This window comes from Lucilia sericata, unplaced genomic scaffold (assembly GCF_015586225.1).
Source record: "Lucilia sericata isolate MDLA Ls3-8-SP2 unplaced genomic scaffold, ASM1558622v1 Contig000390F_arrow, whole genome shotgun sequence".
In the NCBI taxonomy this organism is placed as follows: Eukaryota; Metazoa; Arthropoda; class Insecta; order Diptera; family Calliphoridae; genus Lucilia; species Lucilia sericata.
Window position 1 is genome coordinate 49,359 of NW_023994408.1, and position 17,989 is coordinate 67,347.

The 17,989-nt window shown below is 31.0% G+C and overlaps 1 protein-coding gene across 1 annotated transcript in view; it reads left to right on the forward strand.

Annotated features, from left to right (window-relative positions):
• Positions 1 to 1,208: 1,208 nt before the first annotated feature.
• The window catches only part of LOC119604416 (protein sprint), a 288,645-nt gene continuing 271,864 nt past the window's right edge, over positions 1,209 to 17,989 (forward strand). Inside the window, exon 1 of the mRNA XM_037956998.1 lies at positions 1,209 to 2,133. Coding sequence (XP_037812926.1) covers positions 2,104 to 2,133 — 30 coding nt within the window. The 5' untranslated portion in view covers positions 1,209 to 2,103. The remainder of the gene's footprint in view (positions 2,134 to 17,989) is intronic.

The window sequence follows — 17,989 nt, forward strand, 5'->3', positions numbered from 1 at the left end:
AGTTCAGTTCTAGTTCAGTTCTAGTTCAGTTCTAGTTCAGTTCTAGTTCAGTTCTAGTTCAGTTCTAGTTCAGTTCTACTTCAGTTCTAGTTCAGTTCTAGTTCAGTTCTAGTTCAGTTCTAGTTCAGTTCTAGTTCAGTTCTAGTTCAGTTCTGTTCAGTTCTAGTTCAGTTCTAGTTCAGTTCTAGTTCAGTTCTAGTTCAGTTCTAGTTCAGTTCTAGTTCAGTTCTAGTTCAGTTCTAGTTCAGTTCTAGTTCAGTTCTAGTTCAGTTCTAGTTCAGTTCAGTTCTAGTTCAGTTCTAGTTCAGTTCTAGTTCAGTTCTAGTTCAGTTCTAGTTCAGTTCTAGTTCAGTTCTAGTTCAGTTCTAGTTCAGTTCTAGTTCAGTTCTAGTTCAGTTCTAGTTCAGTTCTAGTTCAGTTCTAGTTCAGTTCTAGTTCAGTTCTAGTTCAGTTCTAGTTCAGTTCTAGTTCAGTTCTAGTTCAGTTCTAGTTCAGTTCTAGTTCAGTTCTAGTTCAGTTCTAGTTCAGTTCTAGTTCAGTTCTAGTTCAGTTCTAGTTCAGTTCTAGTTCAGTTCTAGTTCAGTTCTAGTTCAGTTCTAGTTCAGTTCTAGTTCAGTTCTAGTTCAGTTCTAGTTCAGTTCTAGTTCAGTTCTAGTTCAGTTCTAGTTCAGTTCTAGTTCAGTTCTAGTTCAGTTCTAGTTCAGTTCTAGTTCAGTTCTAGTTCAGTTCTAGTTCAGTTCTAGTTCAGTTCTAGTTCAGTTCTAGTTCAGTTCTAGTTCAGTTCTAGTTCAGTTCTAGTTCAGTTCTAGTTCAGTTCTAGTTCAGTTCTAGTTCAGTTCTAGTTCAGTTCTAGTTCAGTTCTAGTTCAGTTCTAGTTCTAGCACTATCTTTAATAAATTCAAATTTCCTCGACCACCAACTGAATAAATATTTATAAAAAAATAATTAATTTTTTAATATTTTTTTAATTATAGTGGAAAAGAACATGTAATAAATAATTAAACTCTATATAAAATTAAACCAAATGTGATTTAAATAAAATTGTGATAAATTTAAATATAAATAAATTAAATAAAAATAAATTCAATGAAATAAATTGTCCATAAATTGAATACAAAATGAAAGTAAAATTTATGACAGAAAATCAATTAAAAAATAATTCAGTGTAAACAAATCCAAATGATTATTCAATTATAAAATAGAAAAAAAGTAATTACAACAACAAAAACAACAAGTGAAAATTTAAATAAATCCTTGTGAAAAGATTCAAAATTGAAATAAAAGAAATGCAAAACGAAGATATAAACGTACGTTCATGAAAAAAGTAAAACAAATTGAAATGAAAGTTATGGAAGAGATTGTGTTAAACAAGCAACATTTCACTACGGATACAAGAAATAGAAAAAATTTAAAGAAAAATGATTTCAATTTGTAATCTTTAAATCATAAAAAAATAAACCATCACAAGCACACACACACACCTTAAAAAACAGAAAACCGACAGATTCCCAAACATTAATCCTTGGAATTGAAAAGAAACGTAGAGAAAAAAAAATCAGAAAAAAGTTAAAAAAGATACCAACAACCAGCTTGTTTCACATCAGCTTATTTGAATATGAAATTCAATCATTTTTATGGATTAACTTGTATTAAAACTGACAGTAGCCGGAAAATATTCGCCAACCAACTCTATTCATCCATCCTTAACACCCATGTATGTATGTATGTACGATGTTGCTGATGATGTATGTTGTACAAGTACTTAAAATACAACATACAACAAGTACTATTATTCGCGTTGCTGTAATGTAGACGACATAAAGTGAATGTGTTTGAGGAATGAACATTCGAAAAAAAATAAACGGTGGCTAAATTAAATGTCAACAAGATATCATCTGGTCATTATTAATACTATTTTGTTTTTTGGAATTGTTGTTGTCGCCAAGTGGTGCTAACTAAAATCGCACTATTCAGTTTTTTCACTTTCGTCTTGGTTGTTGGGTTGGCGCTAAAGAAAAGTGAAATTAGAAAAAATATTTTAGAAACAAAAAAACGATAAATTTCTGGAAAATTTGATCGTTGAAACTAACAAACGGCCACAAAATGGTGAATGCTGTTATGGATGCTATAGCGGTATGTTGAACAAAAAATTTTTCAATTATAGTTTTTAATCAAAATGTTTTAAAATTAGTTTTAGTAATTAAGGTTTTCACTTAAGAGCAGTATTCGCAAGAAAATAATCAAACACTTTTCCAAAACCCTTTGGAATTTTTAGTTTCGAGAATTTTCTAAAAAAAATTCTTAAATCTTGAGGATTTTCGAAAATTTTCTTTAAAATTGTTCCTGTTTCGAGCATTTTCTATAACAATGTATCAATATCGAGAATTAAAAAAAAAAAATTATTTATTATTTGTAATCTAAAGTGTAAGTCAGAAGATAAAATATTCTCTAGTCTTGAGAGTTTATTTGTTTTTATAAAAGTTCTCCAAGCTCGGGAATTCTTTCTGTCTCTCGATAATTTTTTTCCTGTAGCTCGTCAATTAGCTAATCTTTTCAGCATTCTAGCTGGAAGATTGCTAATGTAACGCGAATTCCTAAAAAGAGAGAGGCTAATAACCCTGAAAACTACCGTCCAATAACATGGTCTATTTCCATCTTGTCAAGTATTGAGAGACCAACAATTTACTTAACGATCGCCTGTATGGCTTTCGTAGAGGTCGCTCTACGGGAGAACTTCCTTTCGGAGAAGTGGTGTCATTCTATTGACCATTTTGGCGAAAGTAAAGTGGTGGCTCTAGATATTTCCAAGGCGTCTGATAGAGTGTGGCATGGTGTACTTAATAATAACTTCTCTCGATTTATTTCGAGCTTTCTCAGAGATCGCCCTGTAGGAATTGTTATAGAAGGGATCTCATCGAGTTCAAGATTAATTCACGGGTATCGTAAGGTTCCGTTCTTTCCCCTACCCTATTTCTTATCTTCATAAATGATATTCTATGTCAAACATTAAACTCCATCTACTATTTTGCTGATGACAACAATATCTGCCATTCTTATTGATTCATTTATAGACCGAGCTCTCTGGAGATTGGGGCCATGAGGCACAATATGAATAAATCACTTAATAACAACTTGATAAAAATCTCTAAATAGGTTCGTGTTAACAGAGTCGATTTTAACGCACGAAGGACTCAATGTTGTTTTTTAACACAAGTTTCAAAAGAATCATACAAGTGTCTCGGTTTTTTGAAACTGTGTAAGGCAGACATCCATCTGATCTTCTTGCTATTTACACCACTTATATCCTACCGAAAATGGAATACAACTCTCAAATATGGGCCGCAGCTTTGAAGTCTATTTTGGAGCTACTCGATCACGTACAATAGAGGGCGAAGGTACTTATCGGTGACAGTAGGGTATCCAATTCTATTGATTCACTAGAGCACCGTCGCAACATGGGATGTATTTCACTGTTCTATCGATACTACAATGAAATGTGTTCCACGAAAATTAGGGAACTTGTTCCCAATACCCGTATATTCTTGCGTAACACCCGTCTTTCTTTAAAAATACACGCATTTGAGTTACATTGGCCAGTGAACCACACAACACACTACAGGGTATGTGGAATAAACTTCCTGCAGAAGTATTCCCAACCACTTTCGATGTAAGAGGATTTACATCAAATGTCCACAAACACTACTCCATCTGTCCTCCTTCCCACATATTTTCCTAGTTCCAACACAATGATTTGCATTAGTAGGTGTCATCCCCTGAGTGCTGGTCCAATAAAAAAACAAACAAGAATTTTCTACAAAAAGTTCTTCGAGAATTTTCATTTCCAGATTAAAACTTTCCAATCTTCTAAGTTTTCTACTAAATTTCTCCAGTATTGAAAGTTTTAAACAAATATTCTTTAAGAATTTGCTGTTCAAATTCTTTAAAATTGAGAATTTCCTATAAAATTTCTCTATATTAAGAACTTTCTACAAATATGAAGAATTTCAAGAAAATTTTTTTGTCCCCTGTCACGTTCTTCAATCATTTGCTTTGGAAAACTATGACAGATATTCAATTATGTTCGAAGATCAAATGATATTCAGTCAATTTCATTAGAAAACTTTGGAAGAAGAATTGATTTTCGTCGAACGATCTTCAAATTCTAGAATGAACTTCGATAATCGATGATCTTTTATAATTTAATATGATCGACAGATCTCTAAATGATCGACTGATAATTAAATGATCGACAGATTTTTAAATGATCGAATGATCATTAAATGATCAATTGATCTTCGATCAGTTTTCATTTTTCATAGAGAATGTTTGAAGATCGAATCATATTCAAAAATTTTTGTTGTAGAAAATTCGACCAACACAGAAATTCTAACATTTTATTTACAAAAATGAATTTGAAATGATTTTTAAACAACTTTTTTAGAAACTTTCCAAAGATCGATGATTTTCAATATTTTATTTTTTAAATTTTCGAAAATCAAATGACCTTGAATCATTTTCTTTTAAAATGTTTGCTGATTAACTGACATTAAAACGAATGATCTTCAAAAGATCAAATAATAACCAAATTTTCTTTATAAAATTTTCGAAGATAAAATGATCTTCAATTACCTACTTTAGAAAACATTAATCATTTTCTTTAAAAAATTTCGGAAGATCTAATGATCATCAATGATTTTCCTTAAAAAGTTTCCAAAGATCAAATGTTCTTGAATAATTTTCTTGAGAAGATATTCAAAGAAAATAGTAAATTTATCGATATTATAGAACATATTGAAAGTCATCAATAAATCAATAGATATTTATAACATTTAAAGAAAATTTCTACAATTTTTCAAAAGTAGGGCCTTACCAAAGTCGCTGCCTTCATTCTCTCACAAAAACGTCAACATTTTGTCATTTTGGCCACTGCAACAAAATAACGTTCTTTATCATTTTGTTTTAATGTCGATGTCGTAGTTTTTCGATTTGTCTCCAATGTTGTGCCACAATAAATTTGTTTCTTTTTCTATTACAACTGGCGGTAAAAAAACCTCAACGAGAAGAAAACAGAAAAGAATAGAAGAAAAAATCAAAGATATAATTTCGTGATCATGTTTATGTTATTATGTCACTGCCTTCAAATTTAGCATTAAACGCCTTTATAAAAGTACTGTAAAATTAGCACAAGGCGTGGGAGCCTCTACACTTTTTTCTACTTTATTTTCAATATATATATTTTTTTGCACACTTTTTTTACAGTTGGTGTAGAGTTGGGGCTTGTGGTTGCCGTTTGGCTGGGTGTCTTTTTAATGCAGTATTAACTGTGTATCTGGTCTGTAACCAGCAGCTGTTTTATGGCAAAAAAAAGTTGTTCGCTTTTTTTGTCATATTTTTAGATTTTTTTCTATCTTCGTGTAATATAAAAATGATACATTATAATTTTTTGTTCAAGTTGTTGGATTTTTTTGTATTTTATTTAGTTAGAGTTTATAGAAAATAATGTTGACTTTTACCAAATTATTAAAAATATATAATTGAGGAGGTGGTCAACGTTTTTTGAATAAGGGGGCCTTAAATCATCAATAACTTTGAAGATCGAATGATCTTGTTTAAACAATTTTGAAAGATCAAATGAACTTTTACGTTTATTTTCAATGATCAAATGATCTTCGCTGGAAAATTTAAAAAACTAAATGATCGTTGACTATTTTCTTTGAAAATTGTTCAAAAACTGAATGATCTTCGATTAAATATTCATTAGAACACGATCTTCATTCATTTTCCTTAAAAAAAATTTTTCGAAAATCGAATGATCTTCAAAAAGTTTTGTTAGAAAATTGTCTAAGATCTAATGATCTTCAAACATTTTATTTACAAAATCTTTAGAACATTTACTAAGATCGAAGTTTTTTAGGAAATTTTTTATGATCGAATGATCTTTAAACGACTTTTCTTTAGAAAAATTATTATTTTCTTTAGAAAATGTTTCAAAGATCGAATGATCTCTTAATTTTTTTGATATCTTTAAGATCAAATCATCATTTTCTTTAGAAAGTGTTCGATAATCAAATGATATTTGACCTTTTTCTAAGGAAATTATCTTTGACCCTAATTTCCTTAGAAAATTTTCGAATATTGACAGTTTTTAAATAATTTGCTAAAGAAGATCAAACAAAATTTTGAAAAAATGATAATTTTCTTTAGATTTTTAAATTTTCGAAGATCAAATCATCTTTAATCAAATTTTATTTATGAAAATATTTAAAAGCCGAAAGATCTTCGATTATTTTCTTAAAAATATTTTCAAATATGGAATGATCTTCGATATTTTTTTAAATATTTTTTGAAGATCAAATCATAATTTTCTTTAAAAAGTGTTAAATGATCTTTCTATTTTCTTTAGATATTATCTCCGACAATAATTTCTTTAAAACAATTTTGAAGATCAAAAATTTTCAGTAATTTTCCTTAAATATTTTCAAAGATCATTTGATCTTCATAATTTTTTTTTTTTTTAGAAAATTCTCAAAGATTGAATGTTCTTCAATCATTTTCTTTATAAAATTATCAAAGATTGACTGTTAAATATTTTCTTTAGAAAATCTTTGGAAAAATGTTTAAGATCGAATGATCCTCGGTCAAATCGGGTCCAATTTTCGATGATATTCGATGAAATTTTCTGTAGAAAATATTCAAAGGTTAAATGATATTTCATTTTAAAAATTTTTCAAAGATCGAATGATCTTCAATCGTTTCATTAAGTATTCAAGGATCAAATGAACTTTGATCAATTTGTTTAGAACGTTTCTGAAGATCAACTAATATTCGATGTGAATTTCCTTAGAAAATTGTCTCATTTTATATGAGACAATTTTCTAAGTTTTTTTTTTATTAAAATTTATTTAGAAAATTTATAAAGATCAAATGATTTTTTAGAAAATGTTCGCAGATCCAATGATCTGTACCCAGTTTTCGATCATTCCAAATATTGCAGGATTGATTGAGCATTGATCACTTTCTTTAGAAATACATCGAGGATATTTGATTTTCGTTTGATTTGTTTGCCATCGGTGGGCCACTGTCTGACCATTTCAGATCATTATATGAATGGTTCCCTTGTACGTGAGCATATGCTGGTTTAATAATGTTATTTTTTTCCATAAAAAATCTCTTGTCATGGTTATTTTCTAAATGTTTTTTTTTATAGATTCGCTTCATTTTATATTAAAACTTTAGGTTGGTAAAATAAGATTTGCTTTGAAAAGACTGCTGCTACCTCAGAAGGTCTTTTTAAGCAACAATTTGAGGCAGCAGCAAATTTTTTTCTAGCTGCTGCTAAAGTTGATTCTGTTGTAGTTTTTAGCTGGTTTAATGTCAACATATTAATGTTAAAGTAAAAAAATATAAAATATAAAAGAACTGTATTAGAGTTTCAATGATAAAGCAAAAATTTTTCCACAAAACATGATACAACGCATTTTAAGACAAGTGTTGTTTTCTTAAAAATAAAATTTGTGGCAGTTTATTTTCAAAATTGTTCATACTATTTTGGTTGTTTTTCAAATTTGCATATAATATGCTAAGAGTGTAATAAATGGCAGCGGCAAGCAGCATTTTTCTTACATAAACTTAAACTTTTAAACATTTGTACTTGTTATATGTCTAAGATATATGTCTTGATGTAAAGCGGCCTAAAGTTTTGTTATTTGTTACATTTATAACGCTTCTGACATTCGACATGCATTTAGACAAAAAAACAAAATCTAAATAAAAATAAAGTTTTTAACAACTTTTATACTTTGGTTTCTGTTTCTTCGTTGTGGTAGTCTTTGGAAAAGATCTATTGATTAATTGGCCTTTTAATTATGGATTTTTTATGATTCAAGCTCAAATTGTACATTAAGATGCATATTTTAGATTTATATTATGATTTATGATTCATTCGTTCTGGTTTTTATGAGTTCTTTTTTAAAAAGTCATCGTTTGCCAAGTAGTTTGCAATCATTGTCTTTTAAATACTGAATAACAAATTAATCTCTTATTTCAATTTTAAAATTGTTATGAATTGATTATTTTGTCAAGGATGATGCTGCAAATTTGCACTCTAGAGTATTGACTTTCAATAGTAGCTTGAGTCAAAGATTTTTTTGTCTACGAAAATGGAGGAGTTTATTTTTAGAATCTTATTTGAAAATTACTTGGTTAAGCAATTAAAATTATTCAAATCTATAGAAGTAATTGATAATTTTTAATATTTTTTAACGGATTTAAGTTTATTTAGTTAAAGGCAAATTTTTAGTTACAAATTTTTAGTGAGAAATCAAATTTGTAGTGAAAAGTGGAATTTTTAGTGAAAAATCGTATATTTAGTGAAAAATTTAGTTTTAAGTAAAAAATCGAATTTTTAATAAAAAATCAAATTTTTTGTGAAAATCAAATTTTCAATGAAAAATCAAATTTTTAGTGAAAAATCAATTTTTTTGTGAAAAATTGGAATTTTAGTGAAATATCAAATTTGTAGAATTTAATCATAAAATTATAAAATTTTCAAAAATTGAAGATCATTCGTTAGAAAAATTTTAAATATCGAACGATTTTCGGTTAGATTAAGATGTCTATTATCCGAAAAAAACACAATATGTAGTTCTTTTATTGGTGATTATCCCCTTTATACTGCAGAACTTACCACTGGAAGAGTACTCAGTTATGGTTTAAGCTTATTAGCTGATATCGCCCTTATTATAGCAGATTCCAATTAGTGTTCCGCTTGACCATGGTCTGCGATCTGCTACCAATGTCTGACAGTTTATTTTTCCGCAGAACCGCAGTTCTTATTTATAGGAGTTATCTTGATGAAATCTCCATCTTGTCTGTATTGAAATCCCGAGGAAAAGAAGTGCTATCAATACCTCTAGTCTGCCGTGACTATAAACTAGGGATGATCAAATGTATTCTCGGTCTTTCCTTAAAATTATTTGACATGGGGTCTAACCAGAAAGCCACATAATCTGGTACTACGGAGGCAAGCATGACTTGTCGTTGATGAGGTTCCTTCCGTATTCACGTAGTGCGGGAAGAGAATGTTGGTTTAAGAACAGATATATCCAATATCATTAAGGTCATACAATCTCTCTTCGGTGCTGTTGTCATCTCAACAGATGTCACTGACTGATGTGACAGAGAAACTTATGCAGGATTCCTGTACCCAGGGGCTACATCTTAGCCTTCGCGTTATAGGGCGTCAGTACAGGTTGGGAAAGTGTCAGGTTGACATTTGGTGGTTACCTGTCAGTCCGTAGATATATCTTTATGATCAGAGAATGGAACTAATGTAAATTGTTGAAATTTCCGGAAAATCTACTTAGTCGACGGGAGACTAGAACTGATTGAATATGCTTTTCACTTCAAGGAAGTTCTTGGAGCTGTTGCCATTCCAACAGCATACATACTGATATATATTACGTGGCTAATGATTGAGATACGCCTCTTCTCGTCGAACTAAGTTGAACTAAGAGCCTATTTGGAGCTTATCGTTCTGTCATTCCGCAACGTGATGTCTTGCCAAGAGATTAGATAGGTCGAGTATTCCCGAAAGACGCTTGTTCATGGACCGGCACAGCCATGCACAAAAACTTAACACCTGAGTGTCCTTCATAGAAGTCACTCGGGGGGCGAGTATATGCTGAACTCCCTGTAGTGGTTAAACTTCTACACATTTTGTCCTCAGCAGTCCACCAGATTACAGAGGCAGTTGTTTGTTTTATCCCCTATGTTATATGTATTTCCATTTTAGTTTCCTATTAACGATTACACTTATAGGTATTAATATGTTAACTATTGATACAGTCCCGTCCGAAAATCGGGGTTAATTATAGGCAGAAATGTTCGTCCTTCCTGTGAAAATTACAGATTTCTGTGTTAGTTAGTGATGACATTAAACCCTCTTGGTTGAAACGAGCCGAATGATCTTAAGTCAATATTTTGTTCATACATACGCGAAAAATCAAAATTTTAGTAAAGAAAATTTATAAAATATCGTTTTTTAATTAAACTATTTTTTTATCAAAAATTAACTTACTCTCTGTAATGATGAGTTCGTAACCCATTTTGCTAAAGATTCCACAAATCTTAGGCATAATGAAATGACAATAAAAATATAATAAAATTAAATTCTCAATTGACCATGTTAAGTAGACGTTAACGCTGTCGTTGTCACTATCAGCAATGCAGCTGACGCCGCCTCGATCATTATTAAACACATTGTAAGCGTCGCAATGACTGAGACAACAACAAGAACTCCAAAGCAACACCTCCTATGCCAGCCCCCCTTAAACAAAAACTTAAAAAATTTACACTCTTATTTGTAGACTCTAAGAAAATCGTTAAGAAATTTTGTAATTCAATGAATGCTCTGACAGTCATAAAATAATCACTTTTTAAAAACGGGTACTTAAATTATTCATAAACCATTTGACAGGCGTATTTTTTTTTTGTTAAATATTATTTTTCTGCTTACAAGAAAAGAAATTGACAGTTTCGTTGGAAATATTTATTGTCTGTCTTTCCGTCCATCTAAATATTTTTTCAATATTTTGCTTTAATTTTCACGCTTCACAAAACTTTATTTAAATTTTATGTTAATCATAAGAAATATTTATACTTTGTGTTTAATTTGTTTATTTTATAATGCAAGTGCTTATTTCTAATAATATAAATTTGCTTGTCTGGCGCTCAAATGCATTTGTAACCGCTGAATTTGAATTTGAAGTGTGTTCCATCCGTTATTATCTTTTTGGTTTTACACTTCAACAACGCACATGCTTAAACATTAATTTTTCATATGAATTGTTTAGTTTTAAATTATTATTGAAAATTAATAGATTTATATTTGACTTTTCAATGTCGGCGCTAAATCAAAAAAAAAAAAAAAAAAAAAATTTGATTGTAATTATAAATTGTTCATGCAATAGATGGTTTAAAAGTGGTAAATGATTGGTTGTTAGAGGGACAGATAGACGGACTCACAAATAAATAAGAAAATATTTATTATTATAATATCTACTCTTTAAAAAAAATTTATATAATTGTATTAACTCTCTCTTGGTTAAGTCGAGAATAGTTTACTTCATACATTACTTAGAGTCAAAGAAGAACCTAACCTACGCCTACGATCTAGTTGTGTTTTTAATAAGTTTTTAAAAAAATATTTTGAAATAAATTGTTCTCATTTTTTATTAAAAAAAGAAAACAATATGGAAAATCCTCCAAAAATCCATCAAGAAAACGCCGAAAATTTACAAAGCGACCTACAATCTCATGTCGAAAAAATTAACAAAATTGAAGGCGAAAATCTAAAATTGTTGGCACAACTCAAAAAAGAAGCTATTTGTCATGATTTGAAAATAAAGAAGAGATTTCATGTTTTAAAGTCTCCACAATTTGATCACATTTTACAAGCTCAATTACAAAATCTGCAGGAATTGGACAAGGAAAATGTGATGCAGAGACAGCAGTTGTTCGCAGACATTGATGCTCACAAATTTGCAAGTAATCAGAATCTAGAGCAGTCATGGCCAAACACATACCACCATGTGTATATTTGTGTGCGTTAAGCAGCAGAGAGATGACTGCACGTTATAACAAAATGGTGGTACACTGAGAAAAGTTTTGAAATTTGTTTTCTATTGCAAATACTTTTTACGACGAGAAAAACTCATGAACTTTTGGGCATTTTAAACAAAAATTTAATAAAGGGAAAGAGTTTTTCATTTAAGAAAAGTAGTAGTATTTTTAAAAAGTAGTATTAAATAAAACTACTGAAATATCATTAAGAAAATCACGACTTTCTATTCGATTTCGAACTTTTAAGGGATATTACCGAGATATTAACTGAACTTAATTTAAAGTTCAACTAATCTATCCAAATCAATGTTTCCTTTATATTCCTTAATACGCAATAAGTCACCAATGTGTTGATCGGTTAACCTTTTAATTGCAACAACTTTACTTTTCTGTCATGTCCCCTAAGATCATTTAAGGGTCCATGGCAAGTTTCATAATGCCTTTTCAAAAAAAATAAAGCTTTTCTACATATAATTTTATAACATACGACGCATTGTGCCTCACCGTCCATGTTTTCTATAAAAAAGAAATCATTTTCCCAATTTATATCAAACATTTTGCTAGGTGTAATAAAAGAGAAAAAATCATAAGCATAAAAAATCCGCAACGTGATCTTGCTTCTACAAATGCTGAACAGCAACTGATTTGATTTTGATCTCTGAGATCGTAACAAAGCAACAAACAAGTGGTCATTTTAGTAAAACACAGACACACTAATACACACAAGCTTATAGTGTAGGTGTGTCAACAAAGCGTCAGCAGAATTTCTTGGCCTATGCACGCGTGCATTAGAATTTCAGTTTTGCTCGTGACTGATCTAGAGAAAGTTTTAGTAAAGATCAAAACCCTTTTAATGGACAACAACTCCTTACAGAAGTTAAATCGTGAGAAGTTTAAACAATTCGAGCTTTACTTCGAAAAGTTTAAGGAGAATTTCTTGAAGAATTCTAACAAAAGAGAATTGAACTAAAAGTTTCAATTGATTATTTATATGTTATGTAAGTTTTTGTTTCTGAAATTGAAAAGCCCTGATCTTGTGAATAAATTGAATTTTTTGTACATCATATACTTCAAATCCGCAGAAATACACCTAGGCCTCTATCGGGCCTAGTCTGCGCTTCTTAACCAGTACCTCAGATAGGAATGGAACCCACGATTTCCGGTTTACCATATTAGAACACTAACCTTCCTGAGGCCATACTTATACATAATAACGAGTAAAATTTTCAGAGCTTTATGATTCGTAAGACATCTTTAAGATATTTTTGTCTATCCTTCAAATGGATCAGCGGTAACAATGAACTTAGAATAGTATATAGTATTGCTTTAAAACCAAATCGAGAAGTTTCATTCAAAGCTGTTCCCATTATAATTACTGGCCAACCCATTCCCCCTGGGGGCATTTTACCTTGGTGAAATCTCTGCCTTGGTGTTATTGCAATATCCCGGGGAAAAGAGGTGCTACCAATGCCTCTAGTCTGCCGGGACTATAAACTGGTGATGATCAAATGTATCCTCTGCCTTTCCTTGGAATTATTTGACATGGGGTCTAACCAGAGTACCATATAATCTGGCCAGTTGCTCGCATGACTTGTCCTGCCTAGTCAGTTGGTTGAGGTTCCTTCGGGATCCACGTAGTGGTTGTGGTTTAAACCCAAATTCGCGGGGAGAGAATGTTAGTTCAAGGACTGATACATATATCCAAATGCCATATACTTATGTCTGGTTTCTCTCTCCGGAGCTGTTGCCATCTCAACAGATGTCACTGGGTGATGTGAAGAGCAACTTATACTGGATTCCTGAACTCGTTGAGTATCTCTTATTCTTCGCGTAGTAGGGCACCAATATAGTTAGGAGAATTTTTTAGGTTGACACTTTGATAGTTGCCTGTCATTCCGTAGATCGTTCTTTATGGTCTGAGAATGGAACTGATGTAATTGGTGAACGATCGGGAAATACTCCTCTAATACCTCTAGGACCTTTTACTTCAGGGAAGTTCTCGGTGCTGTTGCCATCGCAACATGATTCATATTGTTTCATGCTACGCGACTTATGGTTGAGACTCACCACTCAACTTGTCGGAGCAATTATTAAGTTTGAATTTATTTTGGAAATACCTACATCCTCTGTCACATTATCTGACATAAAGAGGAATCCTGATTTATTGACTGGGTATTTAGGACTACCAAATACGACTCTAGGTGCTGTTGCAGAATCAACAGAGCCATCTCAGTAGTGTGGTTGCGTGAGCTTTAAGAGGTTAAAGAATGCACTGGAATGGATCAATAGTTGATGGGGATCGCATTTTAAATAATGACATCATAAGGGTGATCACCTTCCGGTATACCGAAAGATTGATTTCACCTGATGTTGGGGTAGTCGCCCCTTCTATTGACTTTAGACCAGTGATGGCTTTTTCCTTCTCGGGGTACATGGACCGGCTCAGCCATGTACAAAAATTGCCACCTGAGTTCTTCATAGAAGGATTCAAAGTCGCGTGGTAGACCGTCTACCCAGGATGAAAAAGACTACCATGAAATAAGGCCGTCAAGGTAGGTGTTCACGTAAAGCACTCGGCATTCGTAACCAACCCATTTTAACCACCCTCGCTCTTAAATAGGTGATTGAGTAAGTTGTATTATTTTACCAAAAATAGCCGACAATGATACTAACCTGGGCAAAAACACAGGATTCTTTTACTAAGTAAAAGTAATGCAGATGGCATGAGGTAGTCATTGCAAATTAATTTTCGGGAATATTAAAACAAGTAAGAACATAATAGAAAGCAGGAATAGAAACTTTGAGCGGATATAAACGATTTTCTAATCATATTTCTTTATTGGACTCTTTCCACATTTATGGGCCTATTCGAGCAGAATTTAGTAAAAGATACATTTATGGGCCTATTCGAGCAGAATTTAGTAAAAGAATTTTATACTTTTTATAATTATGAATTCAAAATTTATATCGATTTTTTCTACAATAAAATTTTTCTTCAAGATATGTATGTATATTAGAGTGGATTTCGGAAGAGGGCCTTAAAGTGGTCATCGAGTCAATTATGAATCAAAGTTAAGCATGTTCATATTAAGACAATTTCGAAGACTGCGGACATATCGCTAGGCGGACGAGTATCTTTTTACCGTCTCATGTAGTGAAACTGAGAGATTTCACTATAAATTAAATTCAACAATTTACAAGAAATTTAATTATTTACTTAAAAATTCACTAAAAATTAAATGTTTCTCAAAAAAACTCGATTTGCACTAAAAATATGATATTTCACTAAAAATTAAATTTTTCACTAAAAATTCAATTTTTCACTAAAAATTTTATTTTTCACTAAAAATTAAATTTTTCACTAAAAATTCTATTTTTCACTAAAAATTCAATTTTTCACTAAAAATTCTATTTTTCACTAAATATTATATTTTTCACTAAAAATAAGATTTTCAGTAAAAATTTAATTTTTCACTAAAAATATGATTTTTTTACTAAAAATTCGATTTTTTACTAAAAGTTCAATTTTTACTAATTAACTTTGTGAGAAGTTTACTTTCCGTTTCTATTTTACGAAGGATTTGTATTTGTTGTTTTGTTTTTATTATACACAAGGCTGAAATCAAGGATGGAAACTCTTTATCATCTGTTTTAAGAGGTCGATCGAACATTTTTGAAATAGAACACCTTTTTCAATACCTATATACTGGAGTAAAACTATAAAGTTTTCAAGAAGGCTAAAAAATATGATCATGTTTTAATGTAATCGTTAACAAAGTAATGTTGAATTTTAAAAGAAAAAATAAAACTAAAACGTGACCATGTTTTAAGACAATAAAATTAATGTTGTAGTCACTCGTAGTCTTTGTAATAAATTATTTTGTAACAAAACTGTTTAAGATCAGCTGCCATTATTTGCAGCTATTTATAATTTTTTTAGTTTTTTTGCAAACAATAGAAACCACACTTTTAGTTAAATGTGCTAAAATACTAATAATTCAACATTATTAGAAATGAGGTAATAATAATGGAGGAGAAAAAAAGAAAAAGTATATTTACTTTTTGCAATTTGAAAGTTTAATACCAGGTGGTTGAAATAGAAGTGTACTGTATTGGAAAATATCACTATTAAGATCAATATTGTGTTCTTCGAAAATACCTTGAATATGTTGCTCTGTTTACACGAAATCCTACTTACACTAGTTACTTTTGAAATTATTAGTATTGCGAAAGTAAGCAGTTTAATTGCTTCATTGTTTAGTAACTATTAGTGGACATTTTATAATCATATCATTTACAAGATTGTTTAGAAACTACAATTTTCCTTCAAACTTTAGTTGGAACACTGACAATACATGGCTGCAGCACTGCTTTAGCTTAAATTGATTAACAACCAGAATGATTAGTTAGCTTACAACGAATTCGTTATTGTCCAATAGTCTAGTTTAAAATTCAATGATTTTCTGAAACAACTGTTCCCTTTAAAAAAACACTATTTGAAACACGCTGCCACAGCACTGCTCTGAACACTTAATAAAAACCTTTTAAATGCCACTTTCAACAAAAAAACTGTATTAATTTTTTTAAGTTTCTGTTGTATTCTCATGTTTAAAAATAAAACTAGAACATTTCGCCTCAAGCCTTAAAGGATACAATCATTAAAATTGTCTAACTAAGACTACAACTAAAACCGTTATTAGTTGAAATATTCACATACAGTTTTCAAGTTTCTTCACGAACAAGAGGTGCAACAAAGATTGATCTTCAACAATCAGCAACAGCAGCAAACAGAGTAAAAAACATAACGTCTCAAACAAAAACAAAGTAGCAAGTGGGAAAAATGTTTGAATTGAAGCGAAACATGACTGACATGCATGTTATAATTAATGGCAACATTTAAATATGGAAATTAGTCGTCGTTTAGGTAATAAACATAAACATGCCACAACAATAAACTACTGCAGCAAGAATAAACTATATCAAATTTCCCAGAAACCAACGAGACAACCAAACCCAATTTATGAATATAAGAGACTTGCAACAAACCTCAAAAGAGTAGATTGGATGACAGAAACGTTTTTATTTTTTAAACAATAGTTGCAACAACTTTATACTTGTGTTGCCGCTATATGACTGTCAAAGATGATGTTGCAGCTGATGATGATGAGAAACATGATGATGCTGACAATGATTTTGAAGAGTTAAACATTATTGAGTTATATTCTTTTATGAAGTATAAATGTTGGTACGGGCATATGTTGCATGCTGCAATAAGTGTGAAGTATTATTATATAGACACTGATAACAACATCTTATTGGTTAGTCGGTGGTTGCATGATGCTGCTGTAGCCGCTCATAAAACCACTTGAAAGAACTCGCTAAAAAACACTTTATTTTTTATTAAAGTTTTGTGGATTGGGTGTGTGTACGTTCGTATTGCAGCAACCAACGGCATAGATGGGTCGTTAGAGATAAACTAAAAGTGAGTGAGACAGTGAAGTACTTGAAAATATGAGTTTTAAAAGGCTACATTTAAAAAAAGTTATTCGCGTTTGTTTGCTTTCTATACCCTACTCCAATGTTTTGCGTTTCTGATGAAGTTTGCAACCTTCAAAAATTAGTGGTTTCACCTCCGTTTATTCATCTGGATCGGTAATTTTCTCTAATGAAGTTGATTTCCATCGGATTGACTAATGCTTCAATAGCTGAGAAAATAATCCCGAGACTTAAATCTCAAGAATTCGAATATTATCGCGTGCGTGGACAGTTTTGCATGCCTTACTGATTCATCGTTCCAACCCTGGTTATACTTTGTCTAATTGATATGGGTTCCAGAACAGGATAAAACATACTCTTGCACCTCCAAAAGTTGTGGTTCTGCCACTAATCGGATCATAAATCTATTTTTAAGTATGTACATTCCTCTAGATCTTGAAGTTACTACGACGAACTTGATCTACATCGGATTGTCTAACAACTCAACAGCTTTCCAGGCCATCGATGCGGTGGTGAGAAAAAATAGAGAATTAAATCTCAAGAATTCGAATATATTTTATCACCTACTTCCATCTATTTAGCTCTCATTCACTCTCTGTTCTATATATAGCTAAACTTCGGCAAATTGATATGGATTCCAGAACGGGTTAAAACAATTCTTGTATTGAAGGCCATTCTAGAAAAAAAAAATTCTTCAAAATCTTAATCTTGCCGATGTTAACATCTTGAAATAGGTTGATAGATCTTCTCGTTATCCTTAGCGATGGTATGAGTGTTTTAAGTCTGACTCAATACAAGAGTCCATCTTAGAGAATATGAGAGTATATCAGGTCTAATGAAGGAATTGTTGAATTGAGGTGAAGTCAATAAC